The 19,016-nt window shown below is 42.8% G+C and overlaps 1 protein-coding gene across 3 annotated transcripts in view; it reads left to right on the top strand.

The window, feature by feature from the left end:
• Window positions 1-14,691, top strand: part of ANKRD24 (ankyrin repeat domain 24) — a 31,228-nt gene extending 16,537 nt beyond the window's left edge. For all 3 annotated transcript variants that reach the window (XM_060785192.2, XM_060785193.2, XM_060785194.2), the window contains 8 exons: window positions 223-267; window positions 1,086-1,172; window positions 3,648-3,720; window positions 3,845-3,966; window positions 5,800-7,293; window positions 7,787-7,954; window positions 11,161-11,226; window positions 13,558-14,691. In XM_060785192.2, coding sequence (XP_060641175.2) covers window positions 223-267; window positions 1,086-1,172; window positions 3,648-3,720; window positions 3,845-3,966; window positions 5,800-7,293; window positions 7,787-7,954; window positions 11,161-11,226; window positions 13,558-13,635 — 2,133 coding nt within the window. In that variant the 3' untranslated portion in view covers window positions 13,636-14,691. The remainder of the gene's footprint in view (window positions 1-222; window positions 268-1,085; window positions 1,173-3,647; window positions 3,721-3,844; window positions 3,967-5,799; window positions 7,294-7,786; window positions 7,955-11,160; window positions 11,227-13,557) is intronic.
• Window positions 14,692-19,016: the final 4,325 nt, after the last annotated feature.

Here is a 19,016-nt window from a genome sequence, read left to right as displayed (position 1 = left end):
CAAACACACAAGAGTTCTTTTTCCCACCCTGGACATTATTCCACAGGGACACTCCACTTGCCTTACTTCCAACAGAACTTCTGAAGATGCCATTGGCCACAGATGCAGGCAAAACATCAGGAGAGAATGCAACATGGCCATACAGCCTGGAAAACTCACAGTAGCACAGCATGTTGTTGGTTTGTTGGCCCTAACAATGTCTTTTCTTCATTCTTTTCATAGCAACCAGGGTTGGAAGATGGCGCCTTTCATATTTTAGAGAAACAGGTGAGGCTAAGAAGGTGAAAATGCCTGTATTGCGTTCAATTTTTTTCAATTCCCTCCTCTTGTCTTTCTTTAATATTGCTTAGAACTGAAAACCTTTCTCAATCCATGGTCCATGATAATAATAATAATATTTTATTTCCATGCACATATTAACACAGCACATATGCGTTAGTTCTAAGTGGCTGAGATTTATCTCTGAATATTGGGCTCTGTTTTTTTATCATTATCATCATCATCATCATTATATAATTACACTCTGTAACAAAGTTTGAAAAATGTGCTGTTCCTGGTTTGAAAGTGTTATTTCCTCTTTAATTGTGCGATACTTACTTCGAAAGGAGTTGTTCTACTCCAAAAACTTTGTTTTTGTGGCAGAAACTATGTTGAATTGGTTGAGATATTGGACACTCCGAGTAGCCACATACACACATATTTTCACTGTTATTATGTGTATAGATAGATATACTAAATAATAATAATAATAATAATAATAATAATAACTGTGTGTGTATACATATATACACACAAACACTCACACACACATGATGATTATTATTTACAACTACACTGCAACAAACTGTTGAAACAAGTCCTTTTATGGGCCAGGTTTTATTTATTTATTTATTTAAAGGGACAGTGTCTTCATTTCCCTCTCTCTGCCAAAGCACTGGAGAATCCCATCAACCCTACTGTCCATTGGGAAACATCCTCGTTCCTTGTCAATGCCAAACATCTCACATTGTCCCAGAAAACCTTTGTTCCTGAATAAAGGAATTGATGAATTGGGAAGACGCGCCTTTTTCTCTCTGCTCCATCAGGTTGAAGATCTTCAGAAACAACTGGCGGAGAAGGAAAACCAAGGCAAGGAGCTGGAGGCACTCCGGAGCCGCCTCTCATCTTTGGAGGTGTGTTTGGGTCATAAAATAATAATAATAATAATAATAATAATAATAATAATAATTTTGTGTGATTGATATGAACTTAGTTCAGGCTTTAGGTGCACATAGTGATAGTAATAATGATAATTGTTGTTGTTATCATGATAAAAGCAGACAAGTAAATTCCCTGGTGAGATATCAAAGTTGAAGCAGATATATCCACCAGCAGGAGAAACTAACCTTTGGAACATGCATATTTTTTACTCTCAGATTTGTCATTCTCGAGGTCGACTTTCACCCTCCTTAAATGGAAATGATGTGGGGATTCTAACCCAGATCCTTCAGGGGAGATAAAGCAGAGTATAAATAATAATAATAATAATAATAATAATAATAATAATAACAACAACAACAACAACAACAACATACCTCGGGTTTTGCAATGCAACCATCTCTGCTTTTAATCATTGCAATGCTCACCATAGTTCCTTCACAGTCCAGTTTTAGGCCTGGAACTGAGACAGCTTTGGTCACCTTGGTGGAGGACCTCTGCAGAGAGCTAGACAGGGGGAGTGTGTCCTTGTTGGTTCTCTTAGATATCTCAGTGGCTTTCAGTACCATCGGCCATGGTCTCCTTCTGGGTCGGCTCTCCAGTATGGGTCTTGGGGACACTGCTTTGCTGTGGCTCCGCTCCTTCTTGAAGGATCACACTCAGTTAGTGAAGTTGGGGGACACCTGCTCAGGGGACACCCCTGGCCATTGACCTCTGGGAGAGGTCATCCAGAGTTTTGAGGTAGGATGCCATCTCTATGTAGATGACACACAACTCTACTACTCCTTTCCACCTCGTTCCAAGGAAGCCCTCCAGATCCTGGACCGGTGTGGACTGGATGAGGGCCAACAAGTTGAGGCTTAATCATACAAGACAGAGGTCCTCCTGGTCAGTTGCGAGGGCAATCAGGGTCTAGGGTGGCAACCTGTGCTTGACCAGGTCACCCCAACCCCCCCCCCCGGAGGACACAGGTCCGTAGTCTGGGGGTCCTCCTGGACTCGGGACTGAAAACTTGAAGCTCAGATGTCCATGGTGGCTGGGAGGGCCTTTGCACAGTTAAAGCTTGTGTGCCAGCTGTGACCATAGTTCAAGAAGCCTGACTTGGCCACGTGGTCCACACCTTAATCACACCTAGAATGGACTACTGCAATGCACTCTACGTGGGGCTGCCTTTGAAAATGGCTCGGAAACTGCAGTTAGTGCAAAGATCGGCAGCCAGATTGCTAACTGGGGCTGATTATAGGGAGGACACAATGCCCCTATGAAAGCAGCTTCACTGGCTGCCATTGAGTTTCCGGGCCAAGCTCAACCTGTAAAACCCTATATGCTTCAGGTCCAACCTGTCTTTGATACCCACATCTCCTTCTATGAACCGGCATGGGCTCTAATATCTGTCAGGGAGTTCCTCCTCTCGGTCCCACCTCCCTCTCAAGTGTGGTTAGTGGGGACGAAGGAGAGGGACTTCTCAGTGGTGCCCCCACCCCGGTATTGGAACGCCCTTCCCAAGGATATTAGGCTTGCCCCCACATTGCAATGTTTTCACAAAGCTAATCTAAGGACCAAACAATCTAATATTGTCACCAGCACTTTAGTGGTTGAATTGGGCTGTGGCTGGGGTGCTGTATTTTTAGTTTTTACGGCAATTTGTACTGTGTTTTATTGATGCTTAAATTGGACTTTTTTGTAATGTGTTGTTTTTATCTTAACTAATGTTGTCATTGTTTAATTTGTGATGTAATTTTACCTCTATTTTTATGTGTTATGGTACTTGTATGTGCTTCTGTAAGCCGGCCCTAGCCCTTCTGGGAGATGATGGTGGAGTATAAATAAAGTTGTTATTGTATCGTCAAAGGCTTTCATGGCCGGAATCACAGGGTTGTTGTGAGTTTTCCGGGCTGTCTGGCCATGTTCCAGAAGCATTCTCTCCTGATGTTTCGCCTGCATCTATGGCAGGCATCCTCAGAGGTGGTGCAGTGGGTTAAACCCCTATGCCAGCAGGACTGAAGACCGACAGGTCGCAGGTTCGAATCCAGGGAGAGGCAGATGAGCTCCCTCTATCAGCTCCAGCTCATCATGCGAGGACATGAGAGAAGCCTCCCACAAGGATGATAAAAACATCCATTCATCCGGGCATCCCTTGGGCAACGTCCTTGCAGATGGCCAATTCTCTCACACCAGAAGCAACTTGTAGTTTCTCAAGTCTCTCCTGACACGACAAAAAAAATCCTCAGGGGTGGTGAGGTCTGTTGGAAACTAGGAAAATTGAGTCAAAACCTCTGAGGATGCCTGCCATAGATGCAGGCGAAATGTCAGGAGAGAATGAGTCTGGAACATGGCCATACAGCTGGAAAACTCACAATGACCCAAAGTTGTTGTTTTGTTGTTGTTAGTGTTAGAAATTGTGGGATTCCTCATCCTAGCTACTGCTTCCCTTTCACTTCTTTCTATAGAACGAGAAGGAGAACACCAGCTATGATATCGAGACGCTGCAAGATGAAGAAGGCGAGTTGATGGAGTTTCCAGGTAGGATAATAAAAAGGAAAAGAAAGGATCGATGTTCCCAAGTTGTCATGGTTTTGGGTTGGCTGGACTGTGCCTCCCTTCATCTCCAGTACTTTTCCCAACTGGCTTCTCTTCCATCAACCAGGAGCCGAGCTTTTGCTGTCCAAAAAGAGCTGGAGCGTCTCGACTGAAGACCTTTTGGCCACCTTACAGGGCCAAGTCCAGTCCCTGACTCAGAAGAATCAAGAGCTGATGGAGAAAATACAGGTCGTTATAAAGATAAACGACAATGCCTTCTTGTTTTTCCCAGCTTTGGGCATTGCAAAATCCATTTAATGCCTATAAATATCTCAACCTGAGTGCCTTCAGTGGGCTTTGAAGCATTGTGATGTTTCGCTGAGCAGAACACAGAGGATTCGGTCCCTTTGTTTGCTCTTCCTTCTTTGTTTACAAACATACAAGTGAATCGACTTGGGTTCCCCAAATACATAAAAGCCAGGAGGAGACCCTAGAAGCCAACTTAGTCCAACCAAATACCCATAAAGCCAAGCCTTGAAGCTGCAAGGCTATTCAATGCTAATCAAGGCGATCAATTGCAGCATTCACACTTGCCTTGAACAGGCAAGAGTTCTTTCTCCCACCCTGGACATTATTCCACAGATACATAAACCCCACTTGCCTTGTTTTCAACAGATCTCACAACCTCTGAGGATGCTTGCCATAGATGTTGGCAAAACGTCAGGAGAGAATGCTTCTGGAACATGGCCAGAAAGCCCGGAAAATTCACATCAACCCATAAAGGAATTGATTATTATTCTTATTATATTTATTTATATCACGCTTTATCTTCCCAAAGGGGACTCAAAGCAGGCTATTCTTTTATCTTACAGATTTTGTTGATTGATGCTTTATTTTAGTTTTACCTTTTTATGTATGAGTGGCCTTACAGCTACAAAGTCAATTACTGAGGGTATCTGCATAGAGGTAGTGAAGCAAATGGAGTGTATATGTCCCTTTGGAATAATGTCCAGGGTGGGAGAAAGAAGCCTTGTCTGCGTGAAACAAGTGTGGATGTTGTAATTAGCAAGCTTGGACAGCATTGTATAGCCAGGAAGCTGCAAAGTCAATCTGTGAGGGTAACTGCAAGGAGGTAGCTTGGCATTTATTTCCTGGAAGCATCCTCTGTTTGGGAGGTGTTAACTGGCACTTGATTGTTTGCTGTCCAGAGTGTCCATTGACACCTTCCTGATCGAATTGCTGGCATGTCTTCATGGGCACCTTTTAACCTCCCTGCCAAAGCGGTACCAATTTATCTACTCACATTTCTGTTTTCAAACTGCTAAGTAAGCAGAAACTAGGGCTAATGGCAGGAGCTCACCCCAATCCCCGGCTTGAACTGCCAACCTTCCTGTTGGCAAGATTTTCTGTCACTGGTGGTTTAACCCGCTGTGCTAACCATGGCCCCATTGTTGCCTGGAGGCACCCTCTGTTTGGGAGGTGTTCACTGGCACTTGATTGTTTGCTGTCTGAGGTTCTCCTAAAGACTGCCAGCATTGGGGCATGTCTGATATCCCTGGGGAGTGAGTTCCAGAGTCGAGGGGCCACCACCAAGAAGGCCCTGTCCCACGTCCCCACCAATCGCGCTTGCGATGGAGGCAGGATCGTGAGCAGGGCCTCTCCAGATGATCAAAGAGATCGCGTGGGTTCATACACAGTGATGTGGTCACGCAGGTAGGCGGGTCCCAAACCGTTTAGGGCTTTGTAGGTAAGCATCTGCACCTTAAATTGGGACTGGAAAATGAACGGCAGCCAATGTTGGTAACCAGATTTTGTTAAAACACCAGAATCAAGACAGTATTAATGAACACCACTCAGTAACAGGGGAACCCGACAGCAAGAATTACACACACACACACGCACACACCACTTGCTTCGTTGCCAAGAAACCTCTGAAGATGCCATTAGCCACAGATGTAGGCAAAACATCAGGAGAGAATGCTGCTGGAACATGGTCATTCAGCCCGAAAAACACACTGCAACCCTGTGGAATTGAGGGGGATGAAACGGTTGCAATAATAATAACACGAGCATCTCTTGTAGGTCTTGGAGAATTACGAGAAGGACGAAAGCGATGCGGACATGGATGCCTCTGGTGACTTCATCCCCATCATCCTGTACGATTCGCTGAGGTCCGAATTTGACCGGCTGAAGGAGCAGCATGCAGAAACCCAGTCAGTCCTGAAAGCCTTTGAGGACGCTGGGTCGGAGGAGACGTCTTGCAAACTGGTTCCCGCTGAGGCTTACGAGCAGCTCAAGGCCGACTACGAGAAGCAAATCAAAGCCCTCCGGGAAGCTTTGGAGAAGACCTCGGTCAAACGGCATAGCAAAGATCATGATCCTGAAGGCAACCCTGGTTCGGGGCAGGAATCAAATGGTAAAGGAGAGGGAGAAACATTGGCTGAAGAGCTCCGATCGACGCAGGAGAAATACAGAGCAGCTATGGAGGAAGTGAAGCTCCTCCAAGAGCAGATTGCACTAGGCATCTTCTCGGTGGAAGACAAGGAGGCAGCGGAGAGCGAGACAGAAACTGTCAAAACCGCCTTGCGTCAAGCTCAGGAAGACCTCAAGGAGCGAGACCGAAAGGTGATGGATCTCGAACAACGGCTCGCTGATGAAGATTGCACTGCTGAGGAGTATGAGAAGATGAAGGCTTCCTTAGAGCAAGTCTCCAAGGAGAAGGAGGCCCTCTTGGTGCGTTGCAGCTCTGCCGAAGCTGAGATGAAGGAGTTGCGGGAGTCGTTGCAAGAGCTTGAAGAGGTCCAAGGGAGCGCAACAGAGAGCCTCCGGGAAGAAGCCAGTGCATTAAAGCAGCAATTGGAGGATGCGATGAAGCGGCGAGAAGGCGCTGAAGCCCAGGCAGCAGGTCTCAAAGAAAGACACCAAGCCTTGGAGAAGGAGCTGAACGCCACCAAGGAGCGGGTGGCTTCTGAGTTCGTGCCCAAGTCAGAGCACGAGGGGACGGTGAAGGAGCTCAAGGATGCCCTTTCCACAGCAGAAGGGAAGCTGACGGACCTGATGGCGCAGCACGATTCGGCCCAAAAGGAGTTGGGGGAGATCCAGGCACGGGCAGAGAGCTACCGCCGGGAGTCGGTACCCCTCGCGGAGCACAACCGGGCCAAGGAAGCGTTGGAGGGCACCTTGTGGGAGCTGAAGGCCAAGTCCAAGCTGCTGGAGCAAGAGCTGAAGGCCAAGGCGCAGGAGGCCGCAGGGCTGCAGAGCCAGCTGGAGGAGGTCCGCCAAGGTGCAGTGTCCAAGGAGTCACACGAGCGGCTGAGGGCCAGCCTCCAAGGGGAGATCGAGGCCCTCAGCGCTAAGTTGGGTGAGCTAGAGCGCAAGCATGAACGCACCTGTACGGAGGTCTTCCAGGTGCAGCGGGAGGCCCTCTTCATGAAGAGTGAGAAGCACGCGGCTGAGGCACAGCTGGCAGCCGCCGAGAAACAGCTGCAGGGCCTGCGGGCCGAGTCGGCTCGGATCCAGGAGCTGCACAGCCACATCGAGGATTCAGCCAAGCTGGTCAAGGAGAAGGACAAGAAGGTATCCCTTTCCTAACAACTAGGGCTGTGCAAAATTATCGTGCAAACGAATCACTACTAAGAAACATGCAAAAGGGAGGGGGGGATTTCAGAATCAAAACATCACGAGGAGAGGAAAGCAGCAGGGTGGGACAAGCTGAGTGAGCTGGGAAAGAGACAGAGAGAGCACAGAATTCTGGGAAATGTAGTCTGAGAAGGTGAGGCCCCCTGTGGGAGGGAATACAAAAGACCCTGTCCTAAACTACATTTCCCAGAATGCAGTACTGGACATCAGAAAGACCAATTAGGGCTGTAGCAGCCAGCCAGCCATTTAGAGTCAGTCTAATAATAATAAATAAAATTATTGAATCTGCAAAGAGGACTAAAGTTAGTAAATAATAGTATAAATCAATGCCAAGTTGAAGTTCTGTGGTTAATTGTGTGAAATTGGCTAAAAGACTCCATTCACTTTCTACTGCACACCCCATTCACCTCCTGCCTCCGACTCCCCACAGATCACCGAACTTTCGAAGGAAGTCTTCAAGTTGAAAGAAGCGCTCAATGACCTCTCCGAGCTCTCGGGTGCAACGTCTCCCAAAGCATCTTCGCCACAGAAGGCAGAGAACCGCCATGAAGCTGGCGCCCTCCAGGGCAAAGTGAAAGATCTGGAGCAACAGTTGGCAGTGAGTATTGTATGCTAAATATGTTCCTTGAGTAGCCCACTAGATGGGCATCTTGCCACCTCGATGTGTCTAGACCAGGCATGGGCAAACATGGGCCCTCCAGGTGTTTTGGACTTCAACTCACACAACTCCTAACAGCCTAGTGGCTGTTAGGAATTGTGAGAGTCAAAGTCCAAAACACCTGGAGGGCCCAAGTTTGCCCATGCCTGGTCTAGAAATAGGAAGCTCTAGGAACAAGGTGTCCTTCCAAAAACAGGATGTCCCTCAGCAGAGGAAACTAAAAGACTTGCAGGGTTGACAAAGGGAGCACCATTTTTGGGTAGACTGATCTCCTAGGAGAAACAACACACTGGATGTTGAATTCCACATGTTCCAATGCACCAGATAGAGAAGTATTTTGCTATGAATGTTCTGAAATAAAGCTATCTATCTATCTATCTATCTATCATCTATCTATCATCTAGCTTGCTAACTGGCTAGTTATATCAATCTATCAACTAGTCCATCCATCATCTTTCCTTCCATATGCCCATCATCTATCTATCTGTCCATCTATCTATCCATCCATCATCCATCCTTCTATCCCATCTATCCATCTATCTGTCCTTCTATCCATATATCTATCCATCTATCCATCCTTCTATCCATATATCTATCAATCTATCCATCATTCTATCCATATATCTATCCATCTATCTATCCTTCTATCCATCCATCCATCCATCTATCTGTCCATCTATCCGTCCATCTCTCTGTCCATCTAGCCACCTATCCATCCATCTGCCCATCTATCTATCCATCCGTCATACATCCATCTGTCCATCCATCCATTTGTCCATCTATCTATCCATCCATCAATTTATCCATCCGTCCATCCGACCACCCATCTATCCATTTATTCAGCCTTCCATTCAATTACACTATGTAACAAAATTTGAAAATGTTCCTAGTTTAAAAGTATTTTTCCTGTTTAATTGTGCAGTCCTTTCTTTGAAAGTTGTTGTTCTACTCCAGAAACTTCGTTTTTGTCGCTGCCACAAATGATGTTGAATTTGTTGACACTCGATGAAAGATTCATTGAAAAACTATAGCAAAATGTGCTGTAGGATGTCCTGCAAAAACAAAGTTTTTGGAAGTTTAATAAACCTTTCCCATCTTTTTATAATAGTACCAATTAGGAAATGACATTGGTAACCCAGGAACAAAAATTGTGTTATATAGTGTTATCCATTTATCCATCCAACTATCCATTCATCCATTCAGCCACCTGACAATCCTTAAATCCATCCATCTATGCATTAGCTCAGCCAAGGAAGCATATTTTTGCCACTTGACAAGATCTGTCTGTCTGTCTGTCTGTCTATCTATCTATCTCTATCAACAAGCAATGACCTTATATGACATCGGCCAGCAAAACCGCCTGTTCCACGTGGCGACTCTCAGCAAGTGACGTCATGGGCCCGCAAATCTTTTGCTGAGCATCCCAGCTCCATAATTAATTTGGGAGATGAAGATTAATTTGGTGGATGTTGAGTAAGCATTCAGCTGAGTAATCTGGTTTCCCTGGATTAATTCCAAAGCATGCTTCGATGCATCTGTCTGCTCCTGATGCTTGCTCTCTGTTGAACGCTCTCTGGTTTGATGAGAAAGATGGATTCTTTTTTTTTTTCCTTCCTAGAAATGCCCAAATGTTCTTTACTGCAACCATTTCTTGGGTTCATTGCCACTACACAGATGGACAACCAAACAGAAAAGTTGGCATGTGATGATGATGCAAAGCCACTTCAGAGTGAGGGCTTCCAAAGAGTATTGGCATCCCGTATCACCAATGAAGAGTCTTTTGCCTTTAGATTTGATGATGATGATGCAAAGCCAAAGTGTATAGGCATCTCATGCATGATGCAAAGCCAATTCAGAGTGTGGCCCACCAAAGAGTATTGACATATCATGCTACCAACGAAGGGTCTTTTACCTTTAGATTTGATGATGATGATGATTATTATTATTATTATGCAAAGGCAATTTGGGGGTGAAGGCTATAAAAAATGTTGGCATCTTATATCACCAACTGAAAGGTCTTTTACTTATAGATTTGATGATGATGATGGTGGTGATGATTATTATTATTTATGCAAAGCCAATTCAGAGTGAAGGCTTCCAAAGAGTATAGGCATCCCATGTCATCAATGAAGAGTCTTTTGCCTTTAGATTTACTGATGATGATGATACAAAGCCCTTCTTCTTCTTCTTATACAAAGCCAATTCAGAGTGAAGGCTTCCAAAGGATATAGGCATCCCATGTCACCAATGAAGAGTCTTTTGCCTTTAGATTTCATGATGATGATGATGATGATGACACAAAGCCCTTCTTCTTCTTCTTCTTCTTCTTCTTCTTATTATTATTATTATTATACAAAGCCAATTCAGAGTGAAGGTTTCCAAAGGATATAGGCATCCCATATCACCAATGAAGAGTCTTTTGCCTTTCTTCTTCTTCTTCTTCTTCTTATCATTATTATTATTATTATTATTATTATTATTATTATTATTATTATACAAAGCCAATTCAGAGTAAGGGCTTCCAAAGAGTATTGGCATCCCATATCACCAATGAAGGGTCTTTTGCCTTTAGATTTGATGATGATGATGATGATGATGCAAAGCCAATTCAGAGTGAGGGCCACCAAAGCGTATAGGCATCTCATGCATGATGCAAAGCCAATTCAGAGTGTGGCCCACCAAAGAGTATTGACATATCATGCTACCAACGAAGGGTCTTTTGCCTTTAGATTTGATGATGATTATGAACTATGTTTTCCATTCCATCCTCTATCTGAAGAACAGGTAGCTTCCATTTCAGTAGATGGAGGTGATCAACCAATCAAGACTCTGATTGGGTTCACCAAGTCAATTCCAAGCAAGGGCCCCAACAAAGTCGATTCTCTGTGAGGACTAATTCCAAATTTAGAAAGTTTGGAACCACTTACTCTTTTAGGATCCAGTAATCTTATTATACATACAGTGTTGAGTTCACCACGTCAGTTCCGAGCAAGGACCCCAATGAAGCCAATTCCGAGTTAGGGCTGATCCCAAATTTAGAAAGTTTGGAACTGGTTACTCTTTTAGGATCCAGTCATTTCTGTCTGTAAAAGCCGGTGGACACACTTCTACCCTCCCGTTTCAGTCATCTCTCTCTCTTGTTACAGGAAGCGGAACGGCGCCACAACAATATTGTCTCGCTCTACCGGGGCCACCTCCTCTATGCCATCCAGGTGGGTCAATGCGAGAGGAGGACATTCCAGCTTGTAGGGCAGGGGTCAGGAACCTTCGGCCCTCCAGGTGTGGTGGACTTCAACTCCCACAATTCCTTGGGCCAAGGTAAGCCTTTGGGGCGAATGCCGAGCCTCAAGGAATTGTGGGAGTTGAAGTCCACCACACCTGGAGGGCCGAAGGTTCCCCATGCCTGTTGTAGGGTGTAACATGTTAGGTAGTTTTTTTAAAAAGCATTTTAAAAGTTAAATCAGCACCAACAGCATGGCAACAGCAGCATCAGTTTAGCAGATCAGAAGCAGTATTTTATTTATTTATTGTGTCAGAAGCAAACTGAGAATACAATTATAACATATGGGGGGGGGGGGGGGGGGAACCACAACCAAAGTTAAAAACTTGGCATTATAATAGATTTCCTTTGACCAGAAGCTGTCCACTTGGAGTGCCTCTGGTGTTGCTGTAAGAAGGTCCTCCATTGTGCATGTGGCAGGGCTCAGGCTGCATTGTAGTCGGTAGTCTGTGGTTTGCTCTTCTCCACACCTGCATGTTGTTGACTCTACTTGGTAGCTCCATTTCTAAAGATTGGCTCTGCACTTTGTGATGCCAGAGCGCAGTCTGTTCAGTGTCTTCCAAGTCACCCACTCTTCTGTGTGTCCAAGAGGGAGTTTCTCATCTGGTCTCAGCCACTGGTTGAGGTTTCAAGTTTTTTGCCTGCCACTTTTGGACTTTCGCTTGCTGAGGTGTTCTGCGAGTGTCTCTCTAGATCTTAGGAAGCTGTTTCTTGATTTAAGGCATTGCTGTGCTAGCTAATATCCGAACAGAGGATGGGTCAGAGATGTCAAAGCCTTGGTCCTTTCTTTATTGGCTGCTACTTCCCAACGAATGTCAGATGGTGCAATACAGGGCATAGACATCCTGTGATAATGCAGTATGTCTCATTAAGAGCCACATCCACTGTTTTAAAGCGGTGAAATGTATTTTGCACTGGGCATGCGTATTCAGCAGCAGAGTAAACAAGCGCAAGGGCAGATGTCTTCACTGTCTCTGGTTGTAATCCCCAGGTTGTGCCAGTTAGCTCTCATAAGATGTTATTTCTAGCATCCACTTTTGGCTTGATAGTCAAGCAGTGTTTCTTATAAGTCAGAGCACGGTCCAGAGTGATTCCCAGGTATTTGGGTGTACTGCAATGTTCCAGTGGGATTCCTTCCCAGAGCTCTAGATGCTTGTCTGTATTTAAGATGAAAGGCATACATCTGCATTTTAGATGGTTTTCCCTGTAACAGGCAGGAAAACCACCTAAAGCTTTGAAGAGTTTCTATTCAACCATTTCAAAGCTCCCTGCTTCAGAGGTGATGGCATGATCGTCAGCATAGATGAAATTCTCTGAAAGCTCCAGGAGTTACAAGAGCAGAGTCAAGCTTTAAAAGTTATAAAAGACTTCATTCCAAGAACTATATTTTTAGATTGGAAATTTAGGGCATAGTTATCTAACGACCTCTCTCTTTGGAGATCTCTGGACTCTCTCCAGGCTCATGGGAGAAGAACAAATGAGGCAGTTTAGCAGAGCTGAAGCTTCTTGAGGATAGTGGTAGAACAAAGGAGCTTTATTATTATTATATCCCAGCAGGGTGATGTAGTTGGGGAGTAAAATGGTCACAAAGCAAGGCCAAACAAACAAACAAACAAAAATCTTTATGTATTGTCGAAGGCTTTCATGGCTGGAATCACTAGGTTCTTGTGGGTTTTTTCAGGCTATACGGCCATGTTCTAGAGGCATTTCTCCTATGCCTCTAGAACATGGCCCTATAGCCCGAAAAAACCCACAAGAACCTAAAAATCTTTATTATGGTCATAGACCAGCATAAGGCCATAAATCTTCTCATAGGCAATGGGAATAAACGAGGAGGCAGATTAGCTAGCACTGACATAATGAGCTTAAAACAGACATGCTCCAGCAATAAGGATAATATAATGACCTTATGGCACATATTCAGGGAGAGGGAAATGTTTTCTCTGGGAAATGAAAGTTAAATCATCTATATAAACAGAAGCTGGACTGAGGAGTAGGTGTGGCACTTCTATTTGTTTATAAAGCTCATCACCAGGAGTTTATCTGATCAAATAAACTCACTAAACGGAGCTCTCCTGTCTCTAGTGACTATTTGGGACTTGGATCCTAGAGATCCTTATCAGCTGGCTGTTCGGCAGATGGGAGACAGATCTGGATAATTTCAGTTCTTCTTAGGATGGTGTCTTCAGTCTTGCCCAGACTTCAATCACACAATTTCATTCAATCCACACATTACATGGGTGTGTTCTCATCTCCCTTCCAGGGCCGCATGGACGAAGATATCCAACGTATCCTCTTCCAGATTCTGAAGATGCAGCGGCTCCAGGAGCAAGGGAGATGAGATGCAGGACGGAGGACCTACAAGGGAATGGATACACAACAGAGAACATCTTGAGACATTTCCTCCTCTGTCCTCACCCAGAGTTCGGCGCAGGACGACTTCGTTCCTTCCAGCTCACCAAAGTTATGGGTATTCCAAACCGCTGGATGTTGTTGACTTTGCTCTTCTTCTTCTCCAAAGCCCAGAAGGATGCTGCCGACTACGTTGCCCTCCACTGGATGTCTACAAGACTGTGTTTCGGGGTCTACATAAGGGACAAGTCAATGGCAACCAGATTCAGTAGTGGGCTGTCCATTCTTTCCTCCATATCACATTGTTGTATGAGTTATGGCCAACCCTTTCTCTGCAACACTTGCTTTGGGTCTTCTCTCCTACCAACTGTCCTTCTGGGACAACAATGGAAGAAAATAACCCAAATTTCATCATTGAAAACAGCACTGTGAATCTTTAATATGGCCATCTACCTATATCTGATAAGAATATACAGGGTGTCCCAAAATTGTGTACACACTTTAAAAGCTGATAGCTCAATGGATGTTTCCCCCTGCCCCAGGTTTAACCCTTTTGAATTAATAATGGAAGTCAGGCTAAGCTTTGAACAAAGGAAATTCATTTTGAAATGTTTCTGGAAGTGTGAAAATGTAGCTAAGTGCAAAGGCAGTTGAGGAGGGATTCAAATGGATCTCTCATTCGACTCGTGGTAACAAGTCATGTTGATGGATGGAGCTCTTTGAAACTTCCTCCTCAACTGCCTTTGCACTTCAGCTACATTTTCACACTTCCAGGAGCACTTATTTATCTCTTTGTTTAGGAATTTAAAGCTGTTGTCAAGTATCTTGTCCTTATGGCTGGGGAAATGCTGTACTCAGAAGAGTGGCAACTCTTTGCAATCCTCTGTCCGTTTTGCCTAAAGAAAACCCCACTGAACTCACTGGGGCTTACTCCCGAGTAGATAGAGACACACTTAGGTTTGGGCTGTATATATAAAACTCCTGGAGAAAACGGTGCTGTGAAGCTTCTTGCGACAAAACTTGAATAAACGATCAATGCCGGCAATTGTCTGTGTTCATTTGTGGGCGAAATAAGGGAATGATCCAAGGTCAGGAAACTATGAACCCCACTTGAGAAGGTGAAGAAGGGTCTCAATATTTGCAGAATGATATTTAAATTTAAAAAATGATGCATGTCATTAGCTGGCTTGAGTCAATTGTCAGGAGAAAGGGCAGATAAAATAATAATAATAATAATAATAATAATAATAATAATAATTTATGTTATATTTATTATTATTATTTTACTGACACAAAGACAGAGTATGTCACAGCAAATGAGATATATATGGTGGATTTCGTATCACAAAATCACAAGTCAAACATTTCCCAAGCGTCTAGAATTGTGTGATGTATTTTCGAATGATGCGTGCAGATCCAAGTAAGGTGGCCTTTTGCAGTTGACACTCCCCGATGATTGCCACCTTGTCGTGGTGGAGGGCTTAACTGCTCCAAGGATGCTGAGAGCTGTGCTGGCGGTAGTGTAACTACCAGCAGGTCCAACCAAACCAGAGAGGTCTCTGATGAGTGGAACCAAGAGCACCTAACCCATTAGCATTATGGAGAAGCACACCAAAACGAAGTCTATACTGGCTCGGTCAACACCCAGGATAAAAAGGACCGCGGTGGATGCTGCTGATTCTGGACATCCATCGACAAGTGGGCTACAGAATCAAAATACAAATGAACAATCGCAGAAGCGGCAGAAATATACAATGACAGAAAACCACACAGTTGTTGTTGTTATTATTATTATTATTATTATGTTTTAGATTATTTTATATTATTTCCTATTATTTTATATATATTATTGTTATTATATTTTATATTATTGTATATTAATATATATTATTTCATATTATTTTATATTATTATTTTATATTTTTATATTATTTATGTCCCACACATAATTTAAAAGATACAAATATACAAAAATTAAAACATAATTAAACACAAACAGCAGTTAAAAATTCAATTAAAACCCAACAAACATACTCAAACCACAGCCATTATTTCACATTATTATTTATTATTATTTAATATTATTATTTATTATTATTTCATGTTATTATTATTCATTATTTCATATTATAATAATATTATTGTATATTATTATTATTTGATGATAGTATATATTATTATTTATTGAATATTCATTATTATTTTTATATTTATTTTTATATTATAATTTCATGTTATCATTTTATATTTATTATATATTATTAATATTATTTAGTATTATTAATTTATATTATTGTATATCATTTCACATTATTATATTATTATTATTATTTTATATTATTGTTTTAGATTATTATTATGTTTTAGATTATTTCATATTATTTTATATTATTATTGCATATTATTATATTATTTATGACCCACACATAATTTAAAATATACAAATATACAAAAATTAAAACAGAATTAAACACAAACAGCAGTTACAAAATTCAATTAAAAACCATCAAGTATACTCAAACCACAGCAATTATTTCACATTATTATTTATTATTTCATATTATTTCATATTATTTTATAATTTCATATTTTTATTCTTCATTATTTCATATTCATTATTCATATTATTTGCAAAGATTACTGCAGACGCATAGTGCAGCCAGGAAATCAGGAGATGCTTACTTCTTGGGAGGAGGGCGATGTCCAATCTCGATAAAATAGTGAAGAGTAGAGACATCACACTGGCAATGAAGATCCGCATAGTTAAAGCAATGGTATTCTCCATAGTCACCTACGGATGTGAGAGCTGGACCATAAGGAAGGCTGAGCAAAGGAAGATAGATAGTAGAGGCCAAGATGAAGTACTTTGGACACATCATGAGAAGAAGGGAAAGCTCAGAGAAGACAATGATGCTGGGGAAAATGGAAGGAAAAAGGAAGAGGGGCCGACCAAGGGCAAGATGGATGGATGGCATCCTTGAAGTGAATGGATTGACCTTGAAGGAGCTGGGGGTGGTGACGGCCGACAGGGAGCTCTGGCATGGGCTGGTCCATGAGGTCACAAAGAGTCGGAAATGACTGAACAACAACAGGAAAGATTACCAAGCCAATTAGATTTGATGTGGATACCTAGGACGGTTTTAAATGGTGTATTTTAATATTTTGATAAATGTTTTTAATGTTTATGTATACAAGAATTTGTATTGAATGTTTGCCATATATATTCTGTGCTCCACCCTGTGTCCCCTTCGGGATGAGAAGGGCGGAATATAAATGTTTTAAATAAATAAATATAATAATATATTATATAAAATAATATGACTGGATTGACCTTGAAGGAGCTGGGGGTTGTGACGGCCGACAGGGAGCTCTGGCGTGGGCTGGTCCATGCGGTCACGAAGATTCGGAAATGAATGAATGAGCAACATTCATATTATTATATTATTGTATATTATTATTTATTATTATTTTATATTGTATATTATTGTTTATTGTATATTCATGTTTATTATTTTATATATACTTTTATATTATGATTTCATATCATTTATTATATATTATTATTAATATTATTGATTATTATTAATTTATATTATTATTGTATATCATTTCACATTATTATTATATTATTAATTTATATTCTTTCATGTGATCATTTTATATTTGTGATTATAATATTTCATATTATTACTGTATATTATTATTTCATATGATCCTTCTATATTTATTACATTATCATTTTATACTTATTATTTTGTATTATCATTTTATCTTTATTATGATATTCTGATTCTTGAGGCCTGGACTTGGGGTGAGAGGCTGGAGAGAATATGCCATTTATTTATGTATCGTGTGATCAGCAACCAGACATTTGTATTACATTTTAAACAAAAACAAACAAACAGACAAAACACAGAATTTGCAAGCTTGGTAGTTGATTAAATGTCCGTTGACCAGTAGCTGGCCACTTGGAGTACCTCTGGTGTTGCCGCAAGGAGGTCCTCCATTGTGCATGTGGCAGGGCACAGGTTGCATCGCAGCAGGTGGTCAGTGATTTGCTCTTCTCCACACTCGCATGTCGTGGATTCCACTTTGTAGCCCCATTTCTGAAGCTTGGCTCTGCTTCTCGTGGTGCCAGAGCGCAGTTTGTTCAGCGCCTTCCAAGTCGTCCAGTCCTCTGTGTGCCCAGGGGGGAGTCTCTCATTTGGTATCAGCCATTGATTGAAGTTCTGGGTTTGAGCCTGCCACTTTTGGACTCTCGCTTGCTGGGGTGTTCCAGCAAGTGTCTCTGTAGATCTTAGAAAACTATTTCTTGATTTAAGTCGTTGACGTGCTGGCTGATACCCAAACAAGGGATGGGCTGGAGATGTCACTGCCTTGGTCCTTTCACTATTGACTGCTACTTCCCGGCGGATATCAGGTGGTCCGATACCAGCGAGACAGTGTAATTTCTCCAGTGGTGTAGGGAGCAGACACCCCGTGATAATGTGGCATGTCTCATTAAGAGCCACATCCACTGTCTTAGTGTGGTGAGATGTGTTCCACACCGGGCATGCATACTCAGCAACAGAGCAGCCAAGTGCAAGGGCTGATGTCTTCACTGTATCTGGTTGTGATCCCCAGGTTGTGCCAGTCAGCTTTCGTATGATATTGTTTCTAGCACCCACTTTTTGCTTGATGTTCAGGCAGTGCTTCTTGTAGGTCAGAGCACGGTCCAGAATGACTCCCAGGGGGACATAAGAGAAGCCTCCTCGCAGGATTGCAAGACATCCGGGCGTCCCCTGGGCAACGTCTTCGTAGACGGCTGATTCTCTCGCTCCAAAAGCGACTTGCAACATGCAAGCAAGCAAGCAAAACAACCAACGGACCTTTTCAGGACCAACCATGACAATAATCTCAATCAACATTGAAGGCATGTCAGCTGCCAAAGAGCAATTGCTCTATGAACTGTGCCGAGATAAGAAATGCGATGTGCTGTGTGTCCAAGAAACACACAGGGATGAACAACAGAAACGACCAAAAGTCCCAGGAATGGTCTTAGTAGCGGAAAGACCACATGCGCAGTATGGAAGCGCTGTCTTTGTCAAACCAGGCCTCCAAGTCAGCAGTGCCCACAACACTGAAGAAAACAATAAAGAGGTTATAACAGTAGAGCTTAATAACATCACCATCACCTCTGTGTGTTGTTGTTCATTCGTTCAGTCGTCTCTGACTCTTCGTGACCTCATGGACCAGCCCACGCCAGAGCTCCCTGTCGGCAGTCACCACCCCCAGCTCCTTCAAGGTCAATCCAGTCACTTCAAGGATGCCATCCATCCATCTTGCCCTTGGTCAGCCCCTCTTCCTTTTTCCTTCCATTTTCCCCAGCAT

The sequence above is a fragment of the Anolis sagrei genome, chromosome X (genome assembly GCF_037176765.1).
Source record: "Anolis sagrei isolate rAnoSag1 chromosome X, rAnoSag1.mat, whole genome shotgun sequence".
NCBI classification, from domain to species: domain Eukaryota; kingdom Metazoa; phylum Chordata; class Lepidosauria; order Squamata; family Dactyloidae; genus Anolis; species Anolis sagrei.
Note: the sequence above shows the minus strand (reverse complement) of the source record. Positions and strands in the feature narration are given on the sequence as shown.